This window comes from Saccoglossus kowalevskii, chromosome 11, assembly GCF_978046115.1.
Source record: "Saccoglossus kowalevskii chromosome 11, keSacKowa6.1, whole genome shotgun sequence".
NCBI classification, from domain to species: Eukaryota; Metazoa; Hemichordata; class Enteropneusta; family Harrimaniidae; genus Saccoglossus; species Saccoglossus kowalevskii.
The window spans coordinates 3,690,947-3,717,395 of NC_140651.1; the positions used below are offsets into that span (position 1 = coordinate 3,690,947).

The 26,449-nt window shown below is 34.3% G+C and overlaps 2 protein-coding genes across 4 annotated transcripts; one reads left to right on the top strand and one right to left on the bottom strand.

Moving 5' to 3' along the window:
- Positions 1-1,511: 1,511 nt before the first annotated feature.
- On the bottom strand, positions 1,512-12,212 carry LOC100375768 (dehydrodolichyl diphosphate synthase complex subunit nus1-like). Its single transcript, XM_002735281.4, has 5 exons — positions 11,649-12,212; positions 7,157-7,285; positions 4,929-5,081; positions 3,032-3,131; positions 1,512-2,498 (listed from the first exon to the last, which is right to left on the bottom strand). Exons 1-5 carry the CDS (start codon positions 11,980-11,982, stop codon positions 2,408-2,410), a joined length of 807 nt encoding a protein of 268 aa, XP_002735327.1. The 5' UTR covers positions 11,983-12,212; the 3' UTR covers positions 1,512-2,407.
- Positions 12,213-12,566: 354 nt separating this feature from the next.
- Positions 12,567-18,817, top strand: LOC100375918 (dual specificity protein phosphatase 14-like). Of its 3 annotated transcripts, none has more exons than XM_002735282.4 (2): positions 12,567-12,792; positions 14,113-18,817. In XM_002735282.4, the coding sequence occupies exon 2, from the start codon at positions 14,120-14,122 to the stop codon at positions 14,657-14,659; it is 540 nt and encodes a 179-aa protein (XP_002735328.1). In that variant the 5' UTR covers positions 12,567-12,792; positions 14,113-14,119; the 3' UTR covers positions 14,660-18,817. The 3 variants fall into 3 exon arrangements, with proteins under 3 accessions (XP_002735328.1, XP_077865825.1, XP_085361757.1); XM_078009699.2 differs by lacking the exon at positions 12,567-12,792 and adding an exon at positions 13,227-13,319; XM_085505631.1 differs by lacking the exon at positions 12,567-12,792 and adding an exon at positions 13,497-13,624.
- The last annotated feature ends 7,632 nt before the right edge of the window (positions 18,818-26,449 follow it).

The window sequence follows — 26,449 nt, forward strand, 5'->3', positions numbered from 1 at the left end:
ACTTTTGATGATCTGAATTTAAAATTCAAGAAAGTGGTCACAATCGATCAGAAAATAATCTACAAGATACTGTAAATTTCTTCGACTGTCGTTATCAATGCCAAAATGACGTACTCAGTCAGTTTTCTTTATGTCAGTACAACTTGTGCCTTGAAAATTCCCTAAATAGTATTAGATCATTGTGTTGATATTTTAACGCATATATAGATTTTCTAGCTGTACAGAACTTTTTTTTGTTTGTTTTTCAGAAATATATTATTCAAAACTTGTTTCCTAGAACATTACCTTTCTATCATATGGGTTAAATGTCAAAATGTATTCATGATCATAACGTAATCGAATTATAGGTTACGGAATTATTTCAATTATTGTCTAATTTTGTTGAAATTTGCCTCAGTGAAAAAATATTTAATAATCTATTGTAAACCTGTTAATTGTCTAAAATGATAGATGTATCGATTCAAGTAATATTACAGTGTATTACTAATCCGTGACACCTGGCGGCCATTCATTTTTCTTGTGTGTATCAAATAAACAAGATGGAATTATGGCAAAACGTCATGTTTCATCTTTGAAATTTACACTTAGACTAAGAAAAATATCCATATTTAATGTTTCGATTTTATTCCATTTTAAATTACCCCTCCATCTGAATCCGTGACACCTGGTGGCCATTCATTATATAAAATACATTGCACATAAAGTAAATATGACTATGGCAAAAAAACATTTCTCAATATTGAATACGACAACGGAAATTGAATTTTACCCATATTTTCAAATGCGGATTTCTCGAATAGAAATACAAAATACGTTATAGAAAATTACATCAGATGCGGTACATAATACGACCATTTATTATTTATTTACGGACGTCCTTATAAACATATCACAATATGTGATTAATTTAATATTGTTGAGTGTATAGCGCACAAATCTAAATTGAAAATTGATATATTGAAATCAAAATTTCACGGTGTCACAGATTATTACTCTTGGGTGATTTTAATATTGATTTTACTCAAGTTCCATGTTTCAAATCACAAATTTGAATTGATTATGTTAAAAGTTTTTTTTACCCAACAAAACTTTGGAACATTCTTAATGAGATAGCAGGATTAGCTTACGTAACAAATCTTAGTGAAAATCATGCTTTTGATAGACAGATACATTGGCATGCAGTTGAGTTAACTTTAGCATCAATTAAAAAGTTATAATTGTTTTTAAAAAAAAAATGAAGTATTGTCATGTTAATTATCATTTATATATTCATTGACCAATTAGTTGTTATGGTACTTAACCTATTTGTTGCATACAATATTCTATTCCATTTTTAGTGTATGTATATCCCAATACATCAAGTTATCCAGTGCCACATTAGACCATATATTGTTTACATGGGGCACTAAGCACAACTTGAACCACACATCCCTGTCACTTTTACTTCAATATATGGCGCACATTTGTTATATTTTGTAAGCACTTAATCGCAATAAAGAAACAAGGTAACATTGCCGATACCTGTGTAGTTTATTTCTTTGCTGTTGACTATTTGATTGTAAATTCTTTGAAGAGTCTCAACAAGCAGCCGCTCGGCTAAGATAGCTCTGCTGTTAGCAATGCACATTTCAATTAGAGAATTGAACAAATCAGAGAGGTCCACCTGAGGTACCTATATGTATAATATCAAAGCAATCAGACTTGCGGTTTTACAAATATATTTGCTAAAAATAGAGAATTGAAGAGATCGTCATGAAATGAAAAAATCTGACAGAGGTCCACCCAAGGTACCTACATACCAAGTATCAAAGCAATTGAGCTGGTAGTTTTCAAGAAGTTGAAAATAGCATTTTTTCAACAACAAAAATTGCCAGAAATAGAGATCTGAAAATATTGCCATAAAATGAACAAATCTGACAGAGGTCAGATGCAATTGTTGATGGACGGATGGACAATCACCTGTATGAACAGCTCCGCTCAGCCATCTACCATGACAGTGGAGCTAAAAAGTGACTATCTTCTTTCTTTTTCTGTTCAGATGTTTACAGACACAATTAGAAAGTATTGTGATTTCACCATCTTGTTTTAATTCATTTTGAACTGCAATTTTTCTGCAAATATCTGGGATGAGCAGTCTTACAAATTACACATCAGTTCAGGGTTACCATGACAATGCTACAAAATATGAACTAAAACAAACCATAAAGTACATCTCATAATTGAACACATGTGCCACCAGATATTTTCTCAAAGTTGTTTAAAATGTGTAAACAATAAACAGCAGATGGTACAAAGTGAGAAGCCCCTCGGTAACAAACAAAATATACAAAACATCTGCAAACTAAGGAAACTAAGCCTTGTCACCATATTGCAGGATATTCATCTATCATCAACCAGCGACGACAGCTCATTTACCATATCTCTGTGCACATCCAGCATATCTATACAGCAATGAAATGAAAACCTTATAATCCATATTGTGGTGTGATGATGAACATCTGCAAAGAGAAAACAACAATATATAAGCTTGTCCAAATGGCAGTTTTTGTTCACCACTTCCCTGTAGTAGTTTGGTGAACTATTACTAGTCACTTGAAGTGCCCTTCACCCAAGATGTCGTGGAGGATCACTACGACACCATACAACTTCTGGCCAAACCATACAACCAATCACACTCTAGCTTCTAGTAGCCTTGGCATCAGCTTAAAGATACAGTAGGTAAGAGGTTCACAGTTTTGAGGTTTTAGCAGTCTACCGGGTTGAGTCAGTCACATTGTGGAATAATCACATTTTTAGAGCTAAGAACCAGAGGCACCAGCTCCCAACATCATATTCCTACATTTGATTCTGCCTGTATTATTCTGCTGACATTCGTTACGCATTTGCCTTGTATGCCGTGTCCTAGACTTAGTCTTCCTGCAAGCATTGCTCATTGGTTTTATTCACCCATATTTAAAATAAATAATAAATGCAGTGTAGACAGACTTTTGATTCATAACTAAGGTGGTCTGCATTGCAAAAGTTTACTTACAGTATTTCACTCAGTCTAATTTGATATGGTAGGAAGCCCAATAAGCTATCAACATCGCCAAACTTTATAATTAAATCAGGATCTGGAAATATATCATTGCCTGTAGGAGAGAAAAAAAATTACAACAATGCTGTTTCCATAGAAAAATGTCAATTTTTTTAAAACAAAAAGAAAATTGACATGCACATATGTATTACTACTTTGTAGTCTTTGTGCTATTTTTACTAAAATTAGATCACGGGTATCTGATAAATAGTATAGTAAGGGACACTCAAAAAATAAAAGAAAATGGCCACTAGCTGGGCATCAAATGATATGCTTCATGATTTATACATTCTACCTTACCCTGCAGATCATTCTCTAACACTGATGAATGGGAGCTCACTGACATGCTTGTTGATTTCTACATTCTACATAACCATGCAGATCATTCTCTAGCACTGATGGATGGGAGCTCACTGACATCCTTGTTGACTGCTATATTCTCCCTTACCCTGCAGATCATTCTCTAGCACTGATAGATGGGAGGTCATTGACATGCTTTCTGATTTCTATATTCTCCCTTACCCTGCAGATCATTCTCTAGCACTGATGGATGGGAGCTCACTGACATGCTTGTTGATTTCTATATTCTTCCTTACCCTGCAGGTCATTCTCTACCACTGATGAATGGGAGCTCACCGACATGCTTGTTGATTTCTATATTCTTCCTTACCCTGCAGGTCATTCTCTACCACTGATGGATGGAAGCTCATTGACATGCTTGTTGATTTCTACATTCTCCCTTACCCTGCAGATCATTCTCTAGCAATGATAGATGGGAGCTCATTGACATGCTTTCTGATTTCTATATTCTCCCTTACCATGCAGATCATTCTCTAGCACTGATAGATGGGAGCTCATTGACATGCTTGTTGATTGCTATATTCTCCCTTACCCTGCAGATCATTCTCTACCACTGATGGATGGGAGCTCACTGACATGCTTGTTGATTTCTACATTCTTCCTTATCCTGCAGATCATTCTCTACCACTGATGGATGGGAGCTCACTGACATGCTTGTTGATTTCTATATTCTCCCTTACCCTGCAGATCATTCTCTAGCACTGATGAATGGGAGTTCACTGACATGCTTGTTTATTTCTATATTTCCTTACCCTGCAGATCATTCTCTAGCACTGATGGATGGGAGCTCATTGACATGCTTTCTGATTTCTACATTCTCCCTTACCCTGCAGATCATTCTCTAGCAATGATAGATGGGAGCTCATTGACATGCTTTCTGATTTCTATATTCTCCCTTACCATGCAGATCATTCTCTAGCACTGATAGATGGGAGCTCATTGACATGCTTGTTGATTGCTATATTCTCCCTTACCCTGCAGATCATTCTCTACCACTGATGGATGGGAGCTCACTGACATGCTTGTTGATTTCTAGATTCTACCTAACCCTGCAGATCATTCTCTAGCACTGATGAATGGGAGTTCACTGACATGCTTGTTTATTTCTACATTCTCCCTTACCCTGCAGATCATTCTCTAGCACTGATAGATGGGAGCTCATTGACATGCTTTCTGATTTCTACATTCTACCTAACCCTGCAGATCATTCTCTAGCACTGATGAATGGGAGTTCACTGACATGCTTGTTTATTTCTACATTCTCCCTTACCCTGCAGAACATTCTCTAGCACTGATAGATGGGAGCTCATTGACATGCTTTCTGATTTCTACATTCTACCTAACCCTGCAGATCATTCTCTAGCACTGATGAATGGGAGCTCACTGACATGCTTGTTGATTTCTACATTCTCCCTTACCCTGCAGATCATTCTCTAGCACTGATAGATGGGAGCTCATTGACATGCTTTCTGATTTCTACATTGTACCTTACCCTGCAGATCATTCTCTAGCACTGTTGGATTCAAATCATTTACTTTTCTTCTTTTACAAGCTACTTGTTGACAGAAATATTTTGCAGCTCGAACAATATCCTGACGTCCATCTTCCAAAGATAAAAGGTTCACATGAATTCTACAATCATTAACTGAAAAAAATCGGAAATACTATTGAATGATTTATACTGCCTTGCATGTTTATTTTTACTGAAGGAAAAATAAAATGCATTAAATTGTATCATGTACTGAAATGGATGTTATTCACTGAATGACTGATTGTCACATTACATGGTATCTACTACATATGATTGCAGTGCAATTATTGCCCTCCTGTATCACCAAGATTAGTATTTTCCAGTTGAGCTGGTAAATTGAAACTTGCATGCCCGATGGTCTGATAAAAATTTGTTCATGATCTGCTTCAAGTAAAGTTTGAAAATTTTACTCTATTATTCGATGAGGCTTTGTTTCAGTCATTCTCTGCCGACTCGTACACAGATTTTAAAACTGAAAACAATTTGAAATGGGGGGATTTTAATACATGCAAGTGAGAACCAAAAGGACTGAAAACCCCCCAAAAATATATTGCATAACAATGTGTGATATATGTTACGAGACATATGTTACTGTTTGTTCATTGGCACAGTTCTTGAATTCAGTAAGTTTTCTTACATAGTGTGAGGAGTATTGTCCAATACTTGGCAACAAATGCTCACTTAACTTCTATACTTTTCAAATTGATGGTATTAGCATATTAAATCTAGTGAAAATGAACCATGAAGCAAACTTAAAGCGCGGTGGTCGTCGTGCAGCGCGTGTTCAAATTTCATGTAAATAAACAATGTATTTTACACGCGTTGTATACGTCACTATGAGTCCCATATCGAACAGGACGCGGTACGACGACTACCGCCCTTTAAATTAAGAAGCATTTCAAGGCTAAAATTACTCTCATCTTGAGGGTCTAAAAGCTTGAAAACATGTAACATAAATTTGAAGGTACATTCATGAAGAAAATTTATGGGTCTTATTCAGAACAATTTCATTCTAGGAAGCTTGAGGTCTAGTCAAATACATACCATATATAGAATAAAATATTGATTTCAAATTTTCCCCTCATGTCCCTCCTGCTGTGGAATTGCCCATAGGTAAAGAGAGTTACGTCGGCAATAAGGAAACACAAATGTTCATAAAAATACACAATTTATTACAATATTATTTACATATCATCTGAATTTCATTCTAAAAATTATTAGGGTATGTGGGGGAAAACAGTCAAAGACAGGATCTGTATATTTAAACAAAAGCCATGTAATTAATTTGCTTTGTATTTGCGCTTGTTCACATACAAAATTTAGTCAAGCTTAAAATTTGGGTAAGCCTATATAAGACCTACCTTCTTTCTAATGTGAAACCACCTTAGTTACTAAACGCACACGAAATAAACAGGCATAATGTATATAAGTAACTAGTGTCAATGTAAGTTTAACAATGTGAATGAAAACACCCAAAATATAAGCTATCACCATCAATTTTGTCTAGATAAAACAAGCCATGCATGGTTAGTTATCGAATATAAGATATATAGTTTTGTTTATAGTAATATACATGTAGCTGGAACATAAACATGTCAGGAATATGATTATGATGATTGTTTAACATTAAAATGATTGACATTTGTATCTGATTGAGAGATATTGCTCTGGAACAGCATTAATTGAAACAAAATCAGCCATTTTGAATACATGTATAATGAATATATAAAATTTGAACATAATCAGTCACAGCAAGTCGGAGATGCAGCACTAGAACCACATTCATTAAAACAAAAAGGCTGCCAGTCGGCTATTTTGAATCTTATCTGATAAACAAAATGGTGTGCATCAAGGTCCTATAATGTCTAACGTATATACCAAGTTTGAACAAATCCATCTGTAAACAGCTGAGAAATGCTTGATTTTGAGATTTTTTTATCCCAAAAATGGCCGCCATTCGGCCATCTTGAATCAGATCGTTAAATAAATTGACGTGCATATGTATAATATCATGTATTATGTATGTGTGAAGTTTGGTTGTGATTGGTCCTGGCATTTCTGAGATACAGGTTCGAACGCAGGCACACACACACGGAAGTCCCTGTTTTCGGACTGCGTCCGAACAGGGACTAAAAAAAAGAATGTGATAAAAAGACATTATTTACAAGATAAAAGTGAACAGTTTTTACCTTTATTATGAACTTCTATCCCACCTCTATAAAGGTGGAACAAACATTTTGTGGATTCATTACCCAAAACTTCTTCTTGTTTCTTCAAAATTTCATTATTTATTTTTGTACAGTTTCTTTTAAAGTCACCTATAAATGAAAGTATTATCAAGGTTGATTTAACACTGATCAAGACACAATATGACATAATAACACAGGGATTGAAAATTACTCAGACAAATTACAATATTTTAGTCTATGGGAAATTTTCACTGATCCTTGTTTGAAAGAATCTTGCTAGTTTGTGGTTGGCCCAGCATCAGCTTGGAGAAGAATATTCAACCAAAGAAGAAACCATCCTCCATACTGATGAGACCTCCAAGTATGGAGATAAATATGGGCCTTATGCTGCACGTGACAAAGATGGGGCTTACTACTGCTTAGGTCTGTGGGAATTACCCACCAAATCCGCACAAAACACATTGGACACATTCCAAACTATACAACAAGATATTAAGATATTAAGACCAGATCCAGTGTGTCAGACTGTGATGTTGGGAAGAAGATCTTGGGCCATATTTCTAGTACTATGTCAGACAAGGCTGCTACTGAATGCAAGTTTAACAGATTACTAGACATTCATCGTCTGCAGATTCTTCCTGAGGTCAAGCCCAATTACTATCAATTGACAGAAGATCGCAGTTCAGTAGACCATCTGATGAACTTCTTCTGTGGGCTGCACAGTCTGGTACACATGGCAGAAACAACCAGGGACGTGTTCACTGCTTTAGAGAAAGACCATTTTGAGAGTAGTGTCCCCCTATTTAGTTCAGATTTTCGTCGAAGAGATGAGCCAGGCACACTTGCATTAGTTAGAGTAGGGTGTAAAGCTTTTGCTAGGGGGGGTGATGAAAAGTCAGGGTGCCACAGAGCTTTTAAAACCTTTGTTGGTGATTTTTTAAAGGAGAATAAACTTCTTTCAGTTCCTTTAATTCCTTATAGAGGTAACAGATTTAATATTTTATTTGCTAATGCTGGCCATTTGTATTTTTTACATGATCAAATGAAATCTTTTCTTTTAAGTTATCCAAAGAATACTTTAACAGAGTGTGTATTATATTATTTAGATCAGGTTTTTTATGTTGCTGGATGTCGGGCTCTAGGCTTAGTTTCAAAATTTATTTCAACACCTCTGTGGAAATTATTAGAGGGTAAAGAAATACACATCATGGATATGGCAGCGTATTATCTCAAATTGGAGACATATTTACATGATGCTTCAATCAATTTGGATGATTTTATGGAGGGTAAGATGTTGCCATTTGAAGACATACCCATAAATGAAGACCCAGTTCACAGAGCACTGACAACACCAAGGGCAGTATATGACCCAGATACAAGAGCCATTCTTGGGACATTATTACCAGCTCTTGCTAAATTGGTGAAGAAAGAGTTCAAAGACCAACTTCCTGGTGGTTTGTTGGAGGCTGGACAGTGGACAGACGAAATGAGACAACGCACACAAAGTGTTGAAAAACACAACAAATATGTTAAGCGCATTTTCGCTTATCAGGACCAGCTATTGCGCTTCAAGCCAAATGTGAGTGTTTTGGCGTCCGAGGCATACACCATGTTCTGCCTGAACAGGACAGAGCAATGGCTGTATGCCCAAGATGATGCTACAGCTAGAAGATTGGTAGGTGCTGCCAGGAAAGGCGTCAAATCTATTAAAGAAGAATTTAAGGCCAGAAAAATGGTTATAGAAGAGAAAAAACAACAGAGTTTGAGAGACCACCAAGAAAAAGAGAAGGCCAAAAAAGAAAAAAAAAATAGCTGATCTGGAAAAACAAATGCATGAGATGATCCACTATGGACTTTGGTACTCAAAAATGCAAGTGGACACAATGCTGAGTACATTAAAAACCACCAAAGAAAAAATAGATGCTTTGAAAGCTCAATTAAGATTCCGGAAAAATGTATTAAAACGAGATCCAGGAAACAGGGATTTATTTGTTTTTTCAAGGAGGGAGGGTGCTCGCAAAGTTGCATTGACGTGGGATGAGTTATCTGAGCAGGTCAAAGCTCTAGTGGACCATGCCTGCGAGATGCCAACCAGTCAATCGCCAGAAACTGCCTTTCTGGTTGGCAAAAGAATTAAACACAAATTTGAAGAAGATGGAAACATTGTTACCTACAAAGGATGAGTTGTATCGCAGGTACCAGCTTTGGCTCGATTTGGCACAACTCATGTCATTAACAAACTTAACAGTAATTTTATATATTGTGTGATAGGATGTAATGTAATAGTAATTTTATTTAGTGGGTGAGGGGTGTACGGAACTTAAAAAATGATAATTAAATTGTAATACCATGTTTCCTTGTGAAAATTATATGTTCTATGCATTCCACAAATATCATACCCAAGTCATCTACAGAGAATTTTTAACATACAAAAAATCATGTTTTGCATCAACATAATTTTAAGTATAATACAAAATATTAGTTCACACTCTGAACTACAGACTACAACATTTAAATGCACTAGTTATCATGTCCATCACATTAAAGTAAGTTTCATTCATGTTGTTTAGCGAGCTGCCATGCCATGCTGTGCCAAACTGTGCCTTGCTGTGCTTCAAATAAATCCAGGAATAAATAATCATAACTGTGAACAATATTCTTGTGTTATCAATCATTGTGTCTATACAATGTTAATAAGTCAAGCCAACATAAAATATAGTAATCAACTGATAAGTATGTTATTAATGTTCAATAAATAACTGGGCCAGTTAAACAAACAAACAATGACTAAATACATTTTTAAACACTTTTTCAGGTCCCTGGCTTCCCGATTTGGTTCAATGTTGTATATGAAGAGGAAAAAATAAAAGCCATATATTCCTATCAGTTACAAGAAGATATGAGAAATGGTGATCTGGAGGTGTTAGTAGAGTAATATGGTGAGTGTTAAGTTTTATTTCCTCAAAAGAATAATTAAATGACATACTGGTATGAAATCATCTTCATTGACATTTGATGCACTGTGAGGGGTACTTAAGGCCACCTTTAAAATCAAACAACAATACCCCCTATGTCAGTATGAAAGCATCTGTTGTGAAATAAAGGTAATATTATATCACATCTTCGATTGGTTTAGCAATAAAAGCTCAAATAGGTAGTTCTCGAAGTACTATGCCTAATTTGCATATTTGGCAGAAAGATTTTCAAAATTTGAGTTTTTGATAAGCTGCCATATTGCAGGATGGTCAATTTTTTTTTTATTTCAGTGGAACAGCACATTCCTGGACCAGGTGAACCACATGCCAAGTGTTGTTTGGCATAAATTTGCATAATTAAAAATGCTTTGTTATAGCTATTACAATATTAATTATATACCACCCAAATTTACAAGGTTAAAAATATTAGTCTGTTGGAACATGGTCGAAGTCAAAATCTTCATTTATTTTATCTTCACAGATGAATGTGTTGGATCATACGCAAACACTCGATGAAAAGCACTTTCCACCATGAATTGTTCATGATTTGACCTGCAACAACGTCCTTTCACCTAACCAATCAGAATTAAGTGTTGTACTGATGCAATTCTTTGAAAATTATCAAAGATTTTTGTGCAACGCAATGCGGAAGTGAATTATCGATGTTGAATTACGATCTGTTAGAATAAACGGCATGGTTTTTTTTGATAGTTAAACTGAAATATTTACTGCATTTTCTTTGACAGGTCATTGTCAAAGCATAGTTTACGCACTGTTACCGTGGTCTACGCATTCACAACATATTCACAGCGATCAATATCCATGCTGTATCATATAAAAACGATTACCAGTATTCGATAAGCAATATTCAAAGACAAAGATTTTAATTAGTGGCATTTTGAAGGGATGGGGCGCTAGACCAGGCCAGGCAAACTGCACCTTAAACAGACTATTTTTTCAGGTGTGTCCAAGATTGCAAAATAGTAACTCAAATATATCACAGAACATCCCTATCATTATGTGTTTAACGTTCTTTTTGTATTTGGTGGGCACCATGTTACAATATTCACAAAATCTCGACACCTCACGTTCAAAGAAATCATCTTGTACTTCCATACATCACTACATGTACATATACGCTTTTTGAAAACTTTGATGGGCCAACAATATTATCGCCGTATCCACCGTTAGATAATTCACATTACTAGTATTCAGACGGGAGGGGGACCTTGAGGAACTTGATTACTATTACCCGGAAGTGGTTCTACGCATAATGACAGATTGCATCATGACATGATCATTGTTCCGTCTTGTAAACATCGTGTCCTTGAAGACACCAGGACAATGTCTAAAAAATCGAATGCCACGTATTGCTGACCCGATCAAAGGTCAACTATGATATCGTACTGTTAATACAAATAATAGGTCCCTGTCCTCAACAAATTATTTACGCCACATAGTGGTAGAGGAATCGTGACCCAAGACATGACGATTAATTTGAGTGCGAAATAACTTACCTTGCGTATCATATAAAGAAATGTACGATATTCCAACTGTCATGCACCACACGACAATATTTGCAACATCAGTATAAGAAATATCATCTTCTAGAACTAACAACCCAATGTGCAAAGGAAGTTTGTTCAACGACCGAGCGTCGGATTGCAACCTGTCTCGAGTTCGTTTTCTGTACTGAAACTGCAGTGGTTTCTTAGCTGTCCATATGCACGATTGGATGAAAAAAGTCACAGCAAGAATAGCGTGCAACAATCTTAACAAAACATCATGATAAAACGACATAGTAAAACATTCCGTGGAGACGCACAGAAAATCAAATCCGAGTTCATTCATCAACCATATTCCGTAATGTGTGTGACATGCTGCAGAAGCCGACGAACAGACTTGCGGGGATATCCTAAATAGTTATGAGAGACGATTTCTTATTGGACATTGCTCGCCTATGGTATCTTGCATATATTCAACAAACACAATGCACACTTCTCTGGCCTTAACTCTCCACGTCTAAAAATTTCAGATACAGATAGTTATTAGTAACCTCAGCTCTACGAAACAGAATAGAATAGAAGTCAATACCCTGCACTTGGTATTGATTATGTCTATCAACTCTTGTCCAATCACCTACGATGTTATATGAGGTAACATTGCAAAATACGCATGCCTGACAGATGGAGCGGTGTGATTGGTTGATATGATGGCAAAAAATTACCATAATTTCAGGACTCCTTTTATTAATAATACTAGATTTGCAAATAGTGACTAACTTACCATATACGTTTGGATTTTTTTATATAAATTGAATAATAACAGATCATGTAGGGGATTGTAAACTAGTTTTATTATTTATAATTGTTCAACGAACATATATGAACAAATGCTTAATTAACCCACAGTACCCTGATCGGTATTTTATTACCTCAACACTGTTCGAAGCGACGACATCAGTCCATCCACACTTCTCAGCTTCACTTGTGCTATTGAGTAAGACCAGTGTTGCTTCCTGCATGTATTGTTTTCTACCCTCTGGTACGGTTTCGAGAGTAATGTGATTGTTTAAAGCTGTGCGTTCACTGTTGGACTGTCATCTTTACCCTAAAGTCAAGCTACAGTGAATTTTAGCAGTGCATTTGAAAAGTTAAAAAGGTAAATACTAAATTAGATTTGGAATTTTGTTACCTGCAAATAAAAATGTAATATTCATTATTATTTTTTTCCCGATTTGTCATCGCTACTCGGTTAAAAAAAAAACTCGCAGTCCGGTACCGATAAAACGAGTAGCAGTGAAAAAATGGTTTATTTGGATTTTCGGCCCATGGGTGACTGCGGTTACAGTAAATATTACCGCTATTATTGTATTCTATATATATATATATATCTCTCTCTCTACCTTTTTAAAATGGTCACGTTATTACAGGACGACACCGTGTGTTGCCATGGGAACATGACGCTGTGATGAGTCTATCTTTGACAGTAACAACAATAAGTGGTCACAATGCGTGAATAAATCACTTTACAAATAAAAGAAAGGCATTTTCTAAATCTTATGGATCTTTAGGTTCATAGGGTGTGTTCATTTTGTTTATGAGCTGTTCTGCCATTTACCTAGGCCTGCGTAACCCAGTTTTAGCTTCTCTGTCTACGGTGTGCACGTCGGATTTAGTATTTTCTAGGTAGGTTCAATACGAACTGTTAGTGTTGTTGTTGCATTGTTTACGGTGTAAACTGATTCAACTATGATGCTGTTATGGAAACAAACAACAAAAACACCACCTTAATTGGTTTTGTAAGGCATATAGCCTTGAGGCCCAGAGGGAATCAGAATTCTTCAAATATGCCTTGAAATTGTTGTAATTTCCTCTCTACTGTGCTGTAATAGACCACATACCAAGTGATATATACTATGATGTCTATATATATTTCAAGACCAGTAACCAGTTTACAAATAGTAGTAATACTTTTCTATTGCTAGTACCGGGTATGTTGAATGTTCAAATATGTTATACACTCATGGTGGATTTGGTTTTGTGTGTTGACCAGTGATACTCCATACACTCAAGGTATTTTTGCGGGAAGTGTCGTTCAAAAATTTGGGTTAGTAAGGTTATCTTTGTAGTAATCACTGAATGCTAATAATGTTTGATTACTAGCATCAGATTTCTCAAGTGTTTGATTTGTCGAATGACCCATGTCAGCTGAAGTACAATCAAGACAGTTAACACTTCTTGATGAGTTTACTGCTTGGCATATGACAAAGGGATTGTAATCACTTTCTGTCACTATTTCATGAAGGGTTATAAAATGTACATGAGTGTTGTGGCTATTGTTAAATATTGTCACTTTAAATTAGTTTTCATTCATTAACTGGATTCAGTACAATAACGCAGTGTGTCATTTGACATAAAAAGTTAGGACCTCAAGTATGCGACATGTTGTAACATTGAATTTTCTTTTTTTCTCTGGCAGAAGCAAGATGTTTTCACCCTCCGTATTTCACACTATGTCGCCAATAACGGAACATCTGTATCTGAGTAGTGGTGCTGCTGCCAGCAGTGCTAACAATTTACATCTGAAAGGTATAACATGTGTTGTGAATGCTACCATGACTGTTGAGAAACCACGTGGAACCCTAAGCCATATACGATACATACACATACATGTGGATGATGCACCACATGCACAACTACAGCCTTATTTTGACATTGTCGCAGATATGATAAAACAAGAAAAGTTACGAGGTGGAAGGACATTAGTTCATTGCGTCGCTGGCGTCAGCAGATCAGCTAGTCTATGTATGGCATACCTAATGAAACATGAGCATCTAACATTGAAGGATGCACATGATTACATTAAAGCGAGACGCTGTGTTATTCGCCCAAACCTTGGGTTTTGGAGGCAGCTCGTGAACTATGAATATCGATTATTCGGTAAAAACAGCGTTACTATGATTCCGTCCAATATAGGATGGATTCCCAGCATCTATGAGAAGGAGACTAGAAATATGAGGTGGTAGTCATGACGATTATACCTATTTGATAAGGTAACTTTAGTGGAAGGTCACTTTATTTTAGAAAATGCATATTTATTTGTTTATTATCAAACTTTTCTTGAGCAGAGTTTACGTTGGCCCTAAATTCTGTACTAATTTGACTTTTCTAGATCCTGCAATTTATGTCTCGTCTTGATGCTATCAGTTTTGACAGTTTGAATTGATTCCAGCTATATAAAGTGGACATTCCACTCAAAATATCTCAATGATTAATAGAATCTAGGAATTACCCTTTGACCCTCCTGTCAAAAAACTAATTAAAGCAGTAAATTTCTTTTATGGTCAATTAATTACGGCCAGACTAACTAATGACTAATTTACATCCATAAAAAAAAAATGCAAAAAATATAAATAATATGTGTATTATATTGTTAGTGAAAAACTCTGCAACAGAAAAAACTATCAATATATTAAATTTTGTTTTGTCTTAAAGTTGTTCCCATTAAAACAAATAGTTGTTGATCCCTGGGATTGCAACAAGGAATCATTGGACAGCGTTGATGTTATTGTCACTCTACATTTCAGTTACTATATGTGTATTGTATATTTTTTTGTATATAATGTACATTGACAAATTAGATTAAAACTAACAGACCCAAAGGTTACCTGAATATCATTAGAAAATATGTACTTATCATTTCGTTTCACAATTGAAAATAAGCTTCTTTTTTTTTAAATGCAACATGTATGTAAGAATTTTTTTATTTTAACTGGAGGATTTATTGTGAAACATTAATTTGTCATGGATTGAAAGAAAAATAAAGTATTTTCATAATGACAGCATGTAAAAAAAAAATGTTTTCTCAAGCCATATATGGAAAAGGAAAATTGCTGTAGCCCCCTCCCTCAATTTCAAATGAGTAGCACCTAATATATGTTAACATTAGACATCTATGTAGTTCATATTTCCACAACTTTTCTCAATTTGAACACTTTTGCTAGTTTGACTTGCAAAATGATGTAAAAAAACAACCAACTCTTTCTTAGAGTCTATTCCATCTCAAGCTCAAATATTAAAGTATTGAAATCTTATTTTCTGTTCGAATAATCACTAGTGATCAACAACAGAAACATGTAGTCCTGCACTTTACATTCATCAGAATGGTGTGAAATGTGAATTATATGTTAAAATGTGACTTATTTGGTACCTTGTCACTGTTCCATTTCCTTGTCACTTTCCCTTTTTCAACAATTTTCACCATTCTGTAGTTTTAATCCAGTAGAAAATGACATGTACAAATATTGAGTCATTTGTTTATTGTATTGATGACTTGGTGATCAATGGTATGCAGTGCTCCTTGATGAAAACTATGTTGATCTTAGGACTGTTAAGATATCGTGTGTCACTTTTCTGCTACTAGGAGTGTACATATTAGGTCTTTTCATTCAGCTGCTGGTGCTGGTATGTGACCTAGATGACTGGCATGGATAAATTTAAATCAGTTATCGAATTTAATTAAGTGTCTTTCATTAGTCACTTATGTTCTATTAGAATACGTTTCCAAAAGAGGCACATAAAGGCCATATATTTGTGTTTTGTTGGATTTTAAGTACCTACAAAAAACATAACAGTTTGACAGAATGACACAAATAAATAAATGAAAAAAAAAATATGTTAACCAGAACATTTTGAGCATTTTTAAACATTTTTAAGTACATGTATAACCATTTTTGATGATGGAGTGCTAAGAAAATATGTTTTTCTCTTACTATGTGATATTCTTTTCAGTTTTTATCAACTCTCCATATTCAGACCTGATTGTTAGTTTGGTTAAATATTTCTTCAGACAAGTCACCTTAAAAACTCTAAGCCAGCATGCCCTGTAGAGCTTCAAATTGTCCACTCATAGACTAGTTTTGTAATGACATCTTTAAAGAAAGTTACAAATCTCTGTTTGTTATATACAATTATGTTATTACAAAATACTGTTACCAGTAATGATATCACTGCTAGAAATGTTCACTATATCTTAATTTTCAAGGACAAAACTTTGAGAAAGTCACTGTGACTTGATCCCCGTCGTAAGGACCCCATTGAAATACTCACTGTTACAATATTTTGTGATTTTCCTTTGATTCTCTCAAAAGTATTAGTTTGATTTCATCCTGACACTTTTAATGATGTCAGGACATATCCACACCAGATCAGGTGACACCTTGTTTCACCCTGTGTTGTCTCTGTATTATTGATGAGTGATTAGCTGCTGGGCTTGTCTATGTCACATTTTTTTTTTACAGTCTTTCAATCACTTTTTCTAGTTTTCTTTATTTTACGAAGCTTTCATGATATTCTCAGTAGATTTAAGATGAACTTGTTTGACTGTTTCACGCAATGCATCATGGAAAACCTTTGAAACTGATGGGGCATTTCATATCAATATAACAGAATAAATATTCATACATGTATTTAGATTAATTTTTCAAGGGGACAGAAAAATAACTCTACCAAATGTGGTCAGCACTAGGTATTTATAAATATTATGAGCATGGTTGAGTCAAACATTCGCATTGTATTTGACAATTAGACATGTCTTCTTTGTATGTGATATCACAACAGCTGGAATAAGATTCCAAGTCAAACTATTTAGGTCACTAATCACAATTTTTAAGTAGCATTGATTACAAAGAACTTTGATTAAATTTTATTTTTGCATCATTCTATAATTATTCATAGCAAATAGGTATACATTAACCTTGCTTGTCATTTGTCTGTCAAGAGACAATATCTTAACTCCCAATGTTGTTTTAACTGTATGGGTTACAAAGTCAACTTTTGTCAGAATATAGACATGCACACATTTTTTACATATTTCAAATTAAAAAAAAAAAAGATCTGGATCTATTATGTCCATTTGGTCCAAAACCAAAATAAATTTAAACAAAAATACATAAGCAGTAGCACAATTGTGGAAAGCAAGTACTCAAAGAGTTAAATACAGGCAAAAAATTAAACGAATGACTGACTTCATTTTAGATGCTATTCTTCATGAGTAGACACTGTATTTGGCAGACACTCATGATATATACCATTATATTATTACGTTGCATATTATTGAAAGGCATTATGAATTAATTTAGATTTATTAAAATTTGTAATTTAATATGATAATTATCTATCCACATGATATTAATGCTAACAAACAATTATAAAACAAGGGAAAAATTAGAAAAAATAACCAAAACAATTGTATTTTTTGTTATTTAAAATGCAGTGCTTTTTATGTTTCTGTTTAATATTTTTGTGTCTGTGTTATTTGTTGTGTACAGGAGTATTGTTACATTAGAGGTGTCTTTTTTTTTTTTTTTTTTGAAATATCTGAACAGCTGGAATTAGATTCCAAGTCTAAGGAGATCTTGTTATTTATGTTATGTATGTTGATCTACCCTGGTGGATTTTAGTTCAGGAATAACATTTGCTGAGAATATGGTTTAATGTGATTATTAGTAGTGGGTGGTATGGTGGTGTAAACGTATTTTGGAGCCCCCATTTCCTATTCCAGCAAATGCATATGATTAGATTTGTATTAGCAGTGAAAGTAATTTTCTAATTGTTTTATCTATCAATGCAGCCACCGACCATTTGCTAGTATGTTCAAAATCCACATAAATGTAAGCTTTTTATTAACATCCATCAGTCTTTATTAGTTTGGTGGTTTATTTACTGTAAAATCCTCTGAAAATTCTACATGTTATTTTAGTCATCTCATATTTACTTGTGTCATTTGGTAATTTGCAAAGACATATGTATTTCATTTGTACATATTTTAATTTTGTACATTATTTATAAGTGTTTCATTATTTAATATCCACGACATAGCTCCAATACTATTACAATGAATACAATGGGACAACCCAAAAATCACTTGTGTATTCATAAGATGAGTTTCTTGACCCCCTTATTCAGGTCAACTTTTGAAGCTGTCAACAAGGTCTGATTTATGGAATATATTCAAAACAACAATGTTGAGTTCTCCTAAAACTGACTGATATTAAATATCTCTTGTTCCATGAAAGGATTACAAAAATATTTGCATTCCCTGTAATATTGTAACACTACTTTTATGAAACTGTACTTGTTTTATTAATATTAAATGCTGCATATTTTGCATTTCTTGTTTCTTACTCACTGTGTTTTGTTAAGTTTATTGAAGCATCATTCCTGGCCATATTGGGGTTATTAGACTCTACAAATATTTCACATTCTTAATATATTCAGACAGTCTGCATTATTTCACGTTAGTGAATTGACCTTTGCCAAACTTTAACTAGTTTACAAACCAATTGAAATAGATACAAAAAGCAGACGTATTACAACAGAGGTGTGTATGGTTGTGTAATATCAAATCCAATTTGCAAAACATGGACCTAATCAGGCATTACGTTGAGATCATTGAATGTTGCGGTTCATTCAAGTAACCCTTTGAATAATTTTCACCACTACACAGTGTTAGTGAATCTATTTTTTAAATGTTTTTTGGCAAAGCACACAATGGGAGTCTTTGCAATTAGTGGGTCTGTGTGTGTATGTGTGTGTCTGTTACACTGATATCTCAAGAACCATATGTTGGTTTTTGATGAAACTTGATGAATCAAATGCTCTTGGGCAATGCACAGACCTGCTCAGTTTTAGTTTAATATCTGTTCATATTAATTACCTAATTTGCATAGTAATTCAAAATTTGTTGATTCTAATCACATTTCAATGAAACTTGGTACATGGTCTGTGACATTACGCAGATGTTATAAGTTTTACATTAAAACTTTTGAATATTAATTACTGCATTTACATAATTAGTCAGTTTTCAGCCTTTCGATCATTATCTCAAGTACTTATCTTAATTCAATGAATCTTGGTACCTATACCTAAGACATGGTACATGTGTGCCCTGGAACAGAAATTTATGCATAATAATAGCTTAATTTGCATAATTCTTATGGTTCATTGGGGTAATCCACAGACATGATTGGTTTAATGTTGAAATAGTGTAAATACGTCTAGTCTGTAGACAAAGGTCTGCAGGTAGTCAACAAGGACAAAGTAGGTAACCAGTTGTTTTTGATAATGGCATTGATTGTCTGAGTATTATTAAATATTAGCCCATATCTTATATCTAAAAAAACAGATTTAAATTGAAATTGTCAGAGAAGTGCTCTGGAATTAATTAGATTGAAAACCACAGATGTAAAATCAAATGTATTTTCTGTGAGTATTTTAAATGTTGATAATGTGAATCACATTGTTTTCACGTTGTACATCTCAAATATCAGACAAATATTAGTTGCTAAGTTTCGTGTTTGAAATCTTAAATTTTGAATTTTAAATTGTCTCCAATACTCTCAGCACATGGGTCTTTCTAAGCTTTCCTTGATCACATCTGGATCCTCAAACATCACATGACAAACTCAACACGTGAAATGCGTTTACACTCTGGTCATTTCACAGTCAATCAAAACACAGACGCATTCCAAAAGGGAATATTGGCAGTTCAATTGACCATGTCCGTGTAAAAGAAGGAAAACAGTATTTGCGCAGTTTTTCTACTATATCTACCCTGTCAGAGATTCTAAGAGTTTTTTTTACATGTATGGGTTAATTAGTTTCTAATATTAGTTGTGTTCAGGCTAAACTCGTAGGAAAAAGATTAAAACTAATCTTATATGTTTCAATATCGGATAGACCGTGTTATCTTCATGCATGAGCGAAACCTACGTTCAGTACGGACTAAGGGATGACCAAACTTACTATTTCACAGTACAGTACCCTGGAAGATGAACATTTCAGCTCCATGGCGATTTGTGATTCTGTTAAAAGGAAAGTCACGGCTAACAACATAATACTCCCAAATAAAATAGCTCGGCAAATGTAAGAACATGCAATTTACAGGTTTTTTTATATCACTTTTCATTCTCTAGATATTCAACTTTTCAACAATTTATGTAGTCTGCCTCCTTGATTCTTCAGCAAAGGATTGTGGGTATGAGTATGACATCACATAATGTGTTGCAAGAATTTGAGAAAATGTCAATTAAATTGCAACCATACATAGGAATGAGATTTAATTATAGTTTATTTCAATGTTATTTAGTTAAAATACAAAATATAAATTTAATTCAACAGATCTTGGCATTTGCATTATGGTGAAGGGATAGATAGGTATAATAATGTATATCAAACTAAACCCTAAACTTAATGCCACGTATTTATTCATAGTTCATGTAACTGTCTTGTCATACACAGGACCATTAACAGAAAAAAGTACACAATAGAAATAATAAATAAGGTTATATAAGTATTTAGAGTCTTCTTATCTTGTCGGGAAAAAGTTTTCCCACACAAACAAAAAAATTCTTTCCAAGGCTACCACTCCCTCTGGCATGGATGCTGGTCCCAAATTAGTATAACTCGCTTAAACAAATTGTCGGGTTGTCTGGAGTTTAAGGAATGTAACCTGGTAAACAGGCCCACTATTATTAATAACATGATTAGTAAGAAAGGTCTTGAAAGTCGATAGTAAACTAAAAGTCTGATGTTGATAATTAAGGGGTCGACCTTAAAAACAAAAGCTATTATTATTACCCCGGTAGTGTTTAATGTGTGTAATTACAATGCTATTTTCTTTCATTTTATTACATATAATATTAACTTTTATTTTTTGTCATTTCTCAATATCATACTCCATATTATCTGTACTTCCAAATTCCTGTCGTCGTATCGGGTTATCGGAAGCACGCAATTTTGTTTGTTCGATATATTGAACTACTACAGTCTCAACATATTTAAATATAGAAATAGTGTAAATACGTCTAGACTGTAGACAAAGGTCTACAGGTAGTCAACAAGGGACAAAGTAGGTAACCAGTTGCTTTGATCTTACAACCTGCAGAGTAATTTCAATGACAAAATGTCGGTGGTTTTCACTTTAATATTGTACCACTCTCATACATGATAATTAAAGTCGGTACAAACGCATACTATTCGACATTCTGGGATTCGAAATAATGCCAAAATTATGATTTCCAAGGAAACAATTAAAACTCTTTTCATCGCTTTTCACTCCTTAAATCATTCATGTACACAGCAAATATCTTCGATGATAACATTTATATAAAAAGGCAACATGGTTGACCAGAGTAACACTGGTATCCAGGGAGCAACGATATAGGTCAATGACCTTATTGTGGGACGCTCAACCGATACATGTCTGCTTCGTGTTGCCAAGGTTAAATACAATTTAGAAGTCACCGCCCTCACGTAAAAGAGAGATAATATAATCCACTCACCTGGGCTGAGTAACACAATGGCAGGTGTATACATAGTTCTGTTGTGTGTGCCATTCATTATAAAAGTTAACAGATGAATGCTTATCTATGCTTTGAACAGTAATACAATGTCCGACTCACTGTATACAACCGATCAATATTCAGTGATTTTAGTCTGATTAGAACATATTGATACCATAGCCGTTGCATTTCTCTCGATTCTCTAAAACATACAGAATATATGTCGACACGCATATAATGGCTAGTATCTCACGTACAATTTATTCCGTTATAAATACCATTGATTGTTCCGACTATTCAAATGTTTTGTTAAAATGTCCACGAAAAAAACAACAACAACTTATTGTGATTTATCTTGGCCGCTTATTTTTTTCAGTGTCAGTCATACGATCTAGAGGCGCAGTCTTTATTGGGATGCTATACTGTATCTTGGTGTCATTTCATTTTTCGACTTTTGCTAAGCCCAAATTGTTAATTGTGATAACATTACAAAAATATACAGCAAATAATAATCCTATATACCGGTATTTTTGTTTAAATTGAACGATTTTTTGATAATTGGTGGTTATAACAATTACATAGCTATCACCATATAGAGATTTGTTTCGAGTATGTCACATTTCACAGTATATGCAGATAATCTATTTTGAGAACGTATGTGCGATTTTTGTCAAGATAAGAGACAGCGCCATCATTTTGCACAACAAACTTTTGTTTTTATATGGATGAATCAATCAGTGAGAATTTAATATGATTGGTCGACTATATATCGTCCTTAGGATAGCGAATTATCACAAAAAAATTACCTTTTGTTAGTAGTTTACTACAAACACTGGGGTGTGGTCTTTGTTTCGTGTCTACGTCAATAGGATGTGAGTTTCTTCAGTGTTCCTCGTGTGCTTCATTTGTGTATGACAATGTTGTATTATTGTGCTACAAGAAACAAATTACTGTAAAATACTTTATTTTAGCTGGATTTGATTTTCGCTGAATAGACTTTTTTGGTGTATGGAATTTATTTTCACTGATTTTTGACAAGTTTAATGTAAAATATAGGAAAAAAAGTATATTGGCTGGATTTTATTCATTCCTTCAGCAAAAATAGTGAAAATTAATTCCAATCGAAAATAAAGTATTCTACAGTAGTTTTGGTATAAGAAATGTTGAATTAGCTTCTGTTTAATCCATTCAAGGCATTTTATTTGTGATTTGTGTACGAGAAGACAAATAATTGGTATCATGGCGTGATTTATTTGACGACATTTAACTACTTCTGAAACGTCATAGCCTCGTTGTTATGCTTTTATTTCGATTCTACTGGTTTAATAGTGTTTAGAAAACATAATAAGATAATGTAAGAGCATTTAAACCGAGTGTGTACATTTTCTAAATGAACATGATGCGCTAATTCTTGTGTGACTAAAGTTTAACAAATAACCGCCACAGAATGCGGTGGGCTCTCGAGAATATTTGATTGCGTACACAAAAACTACCAAAAACAGTCTGGGCGAACACAAACCAGTTCTGTCATATACTAACTAATTTGTATTACGATTGGGAATCATATCGCACTTTGCGCGACTGCTTCAATTTTACCTGAGATCTTCACCTTTGTATATCCTTTAAATCTTGTTATTAGATTAAATATATATATTTTTCCTGGTGGGGACCAGAGAGGTAGTTCTAGCAGAACTAATCTAGTCCCTGGCCCCAAAACCATACTCAACTGTTAAAATGTACGTTGTTGTGAATAGTGATACACTAAACAAATTATATTGTTAAGTTAAAAATAAATAAATACATAATTAAGTAAGTAAAGAGACTACAAATTCTCATAAATAATAATAATGAAGAAAACAAAAATAGACAATACTAATACATATACTGCAATAATGCAAGTATTTATACATTAGTTAAAAGATATTTCTTAATGCCGTTTTGAACGAGTTTCGTAAAGTTAATGTTTTTAACGAAGTTGGGAGCTCATTCCAATGTTTTACAAGAGAAAATGTCAGACTTTTCTTAGTTGAACTTGTGGTGTGGCAAGTTTCTCAGAGGTTACTGATCGTGTATGATATGGATGTGATATTGATAAGGCGTAATGATCCAGAGAGTGTGCATGGCGGCCATTTTTCAAATCGTATGCAAATAAACATGTATTGTACTTACACAATTTATACACATCAAGAATGCCAAGTTGCAGGAAAAGTGGTGTGGTACTTGCTCGAAAATGAGAGAAAGAAATTAATCTGACAAACTTTTTTTGTAATTTAAAAATTGGATCAATATATGTGCTAAAAGTGTGTCCCCATATTTCTATACAATAAGCAATGTGTGGGAGAATCAACGAGTTGTAAAGTATTATCATAATGGATTTGGGTAAATAATGCCTCAAGTATGAGATTATCCCAATTGTTTTACTGATTTTTTTAACAATGTTATCGATATGGGGTCTCCAACAAAGTGTTGAGTCAAGCGTGACACCTAAATAAACAGCTGACGACACCATTCTTAATGACAAATCATCAATTGACAATACGCCCTCAATAGTTGTTTTTCTTTGAGCTGTCTGAAAAATCATGAAATTTGTTTTGTCAATGTTTATAGTTAATTTATTTGATTTACACCAGGTAGCAACTTTATTTAATTCAATATTGAGTGTGTGAAGGTTTACAGAACGGTCTTTTATGGAATAAAATAGACTGGTGTCATCAGCAAATAGTCTGAATGAAAAAAGGGGGGATGATCTAGAAATGTCATTAATATAAACTAAAAAAAGAAGAGGGCCTACGATTGACCCTTGTGGTACCCCTGTGGAAATAGTTTCACAGTCAGAATCATTGTTTTTAGTACTGACATATTGTTGCCGACCGTTCAAAAAAGTTTTAAACCAGTTCAAAGTTGACCCTCTAATCCCATATGTTGTAGTTTAGCTAGCAAAATACTGTGATCAATGGTATCGAAAGCTTTTCTCAAGTCTATAAAAGCACCAAGTGTGACAAAACCTTCATCAATTCTTTTTGAGATTTCAGCTGTGAGATCAGCTAAAGCGAGTTTAGTTCTATATTGCTTTCGGAACCCGTACTGATTTTCTGAAAGAATTTTAAATTTGTCCATAAAGGCACACAATTGTTTATTGGCGAATGATTCGAATAGTTTGCTGAAGACAGGTAAAACGGAGATCGGCCTGTAGTTTCCAACTTCATAAGCACATCCTTTCTTGAAAATGGGAGTCACCCGTGCTTTTTTCAGTTTGTCAGGGAATACGCCTTTCGACAAGGAACAATTTATAATATAGGCGATTGGTTCGGCAATATATTCAGCAGCCACTTTCACAAGTTTTGGGTGAATACCGTCATAACCAACGGATTTACGAACGTCAAATTTGTCAATTTCATTTAAGACATCGTGCGCACAGACAGGGCGAAAGAAAAATGACTGATTGTCTGTTGCCAAGGTAGTCATTAACATTGGTGTTACAGGTAATCTCCGAAGCAAGCTTTGGGCCAATGTTGACAAAATAAGAATTGAACAAATGTGCAATATCCTTACTGTTTGTAACAAATTCATCTGGTTTGGTGGTTGATTTTAATTTTTGAGGGGTCCCAGTTTTGCACATGTTTCCATTCATTATTTCATTAATGGCCTGCCATATTTTATTATTATTGCCAGCGGAGGTGCAAAATCTGTTACGAAAATACGACTTTTTGGCAGCTTTCAACAGTTTACAGAGAATATTACGGTACTTTTTATACTGATTATGTACTGTTGAGCTGACAGAATGTCGTTTTGTTTTAGAAAATAGTTTGTGTTTATTTTTAATAGAGACAAGCAGTCCCTTAGTAATCCAGGGCTTTTTGAGTGATTTGGGCGAAAAACGAGTTTTAATCCTTGGGACATGTTTAGCGACAATGCTGTTAAACAGTTTGTAAAAGGCGTCGTAGGCCAAATTTGGATCTGATATTTCATAAATTGGCATCCATGACGTTTTTGCAACATCCGCTTTGAATGATTCAGGATTAAACAAAAAAAAGTCATGTTTGTAACTATTTGTTGGATTTGTGTTAAATATATGACGTAAATGTTTAAAAACAGCAAAAATTGGAAAATGATCACTAAGATCCGCCTCTAGGGTACCGGCTTCAATAAAATAATCAAAAAAATTCATAAGACAGTGATATATTGTTGTAGATGTTGATTCGGTTACTCTAGTTGGAGAGTGTATAATTTGTTGAAAATGTTTGGCATTGAGAACTGTGTCATAGGCAGCATGCGCATTATTGCTGCTAGCAAAATTAATGTTGACATCGCCAAGAAAAATACATTTTTTATTGGCACAAAAAGTTTCAAGACAATGCTCAAAACTATCAAGGAAATCTTGCACAGAGGTATTGGGCTTACGGTAAATTACACCTATTATAACTTGTTTGTTGTCCAATGTAGTTTCAACAAATAAACACAATGACTTAGAAT

Excerpts from the sequence above, each read along its gene's own strand:
- LOC100375768 (XM_002735281.4), bottom strand. The coding sequence starts at position 11,982 with ATGAATGAACTCGGATTTGATTTTCTGTGCGTCTCCACGGAATGTTTT. Across the intron at positions 7,286-11,648 it reads TTCTTTATATGATACGCAAG|GTGACTTTAAAAGAAACTGT; the intron begins GTAAGTTATTTC and ends TTTCATTTATAG. Across the intron at positions 5,082-7,156 it reads GATAGAAGTTCATAATAAAG|TTAATGATTGTAGAATTCAT; the intron begins GTAAAAACTGTT and ends GATTTTTTTCAG.
- LOC100375918 (XM_078009699.2), top strand. The coding sequence starts at position 13,231 with ATGAGCTGTTCTGCCATTTACCTAGGCCTGCGTAACCCAGTTTTAGCT. Across the intron at positions 13,320-14,112 it reads TCGGATTTAGTATTTTCTAG|AAGCAAGATGTTTTCACCCT; the intron begins GTAGGTTCAATA and ends TTTCTCTGGCAG.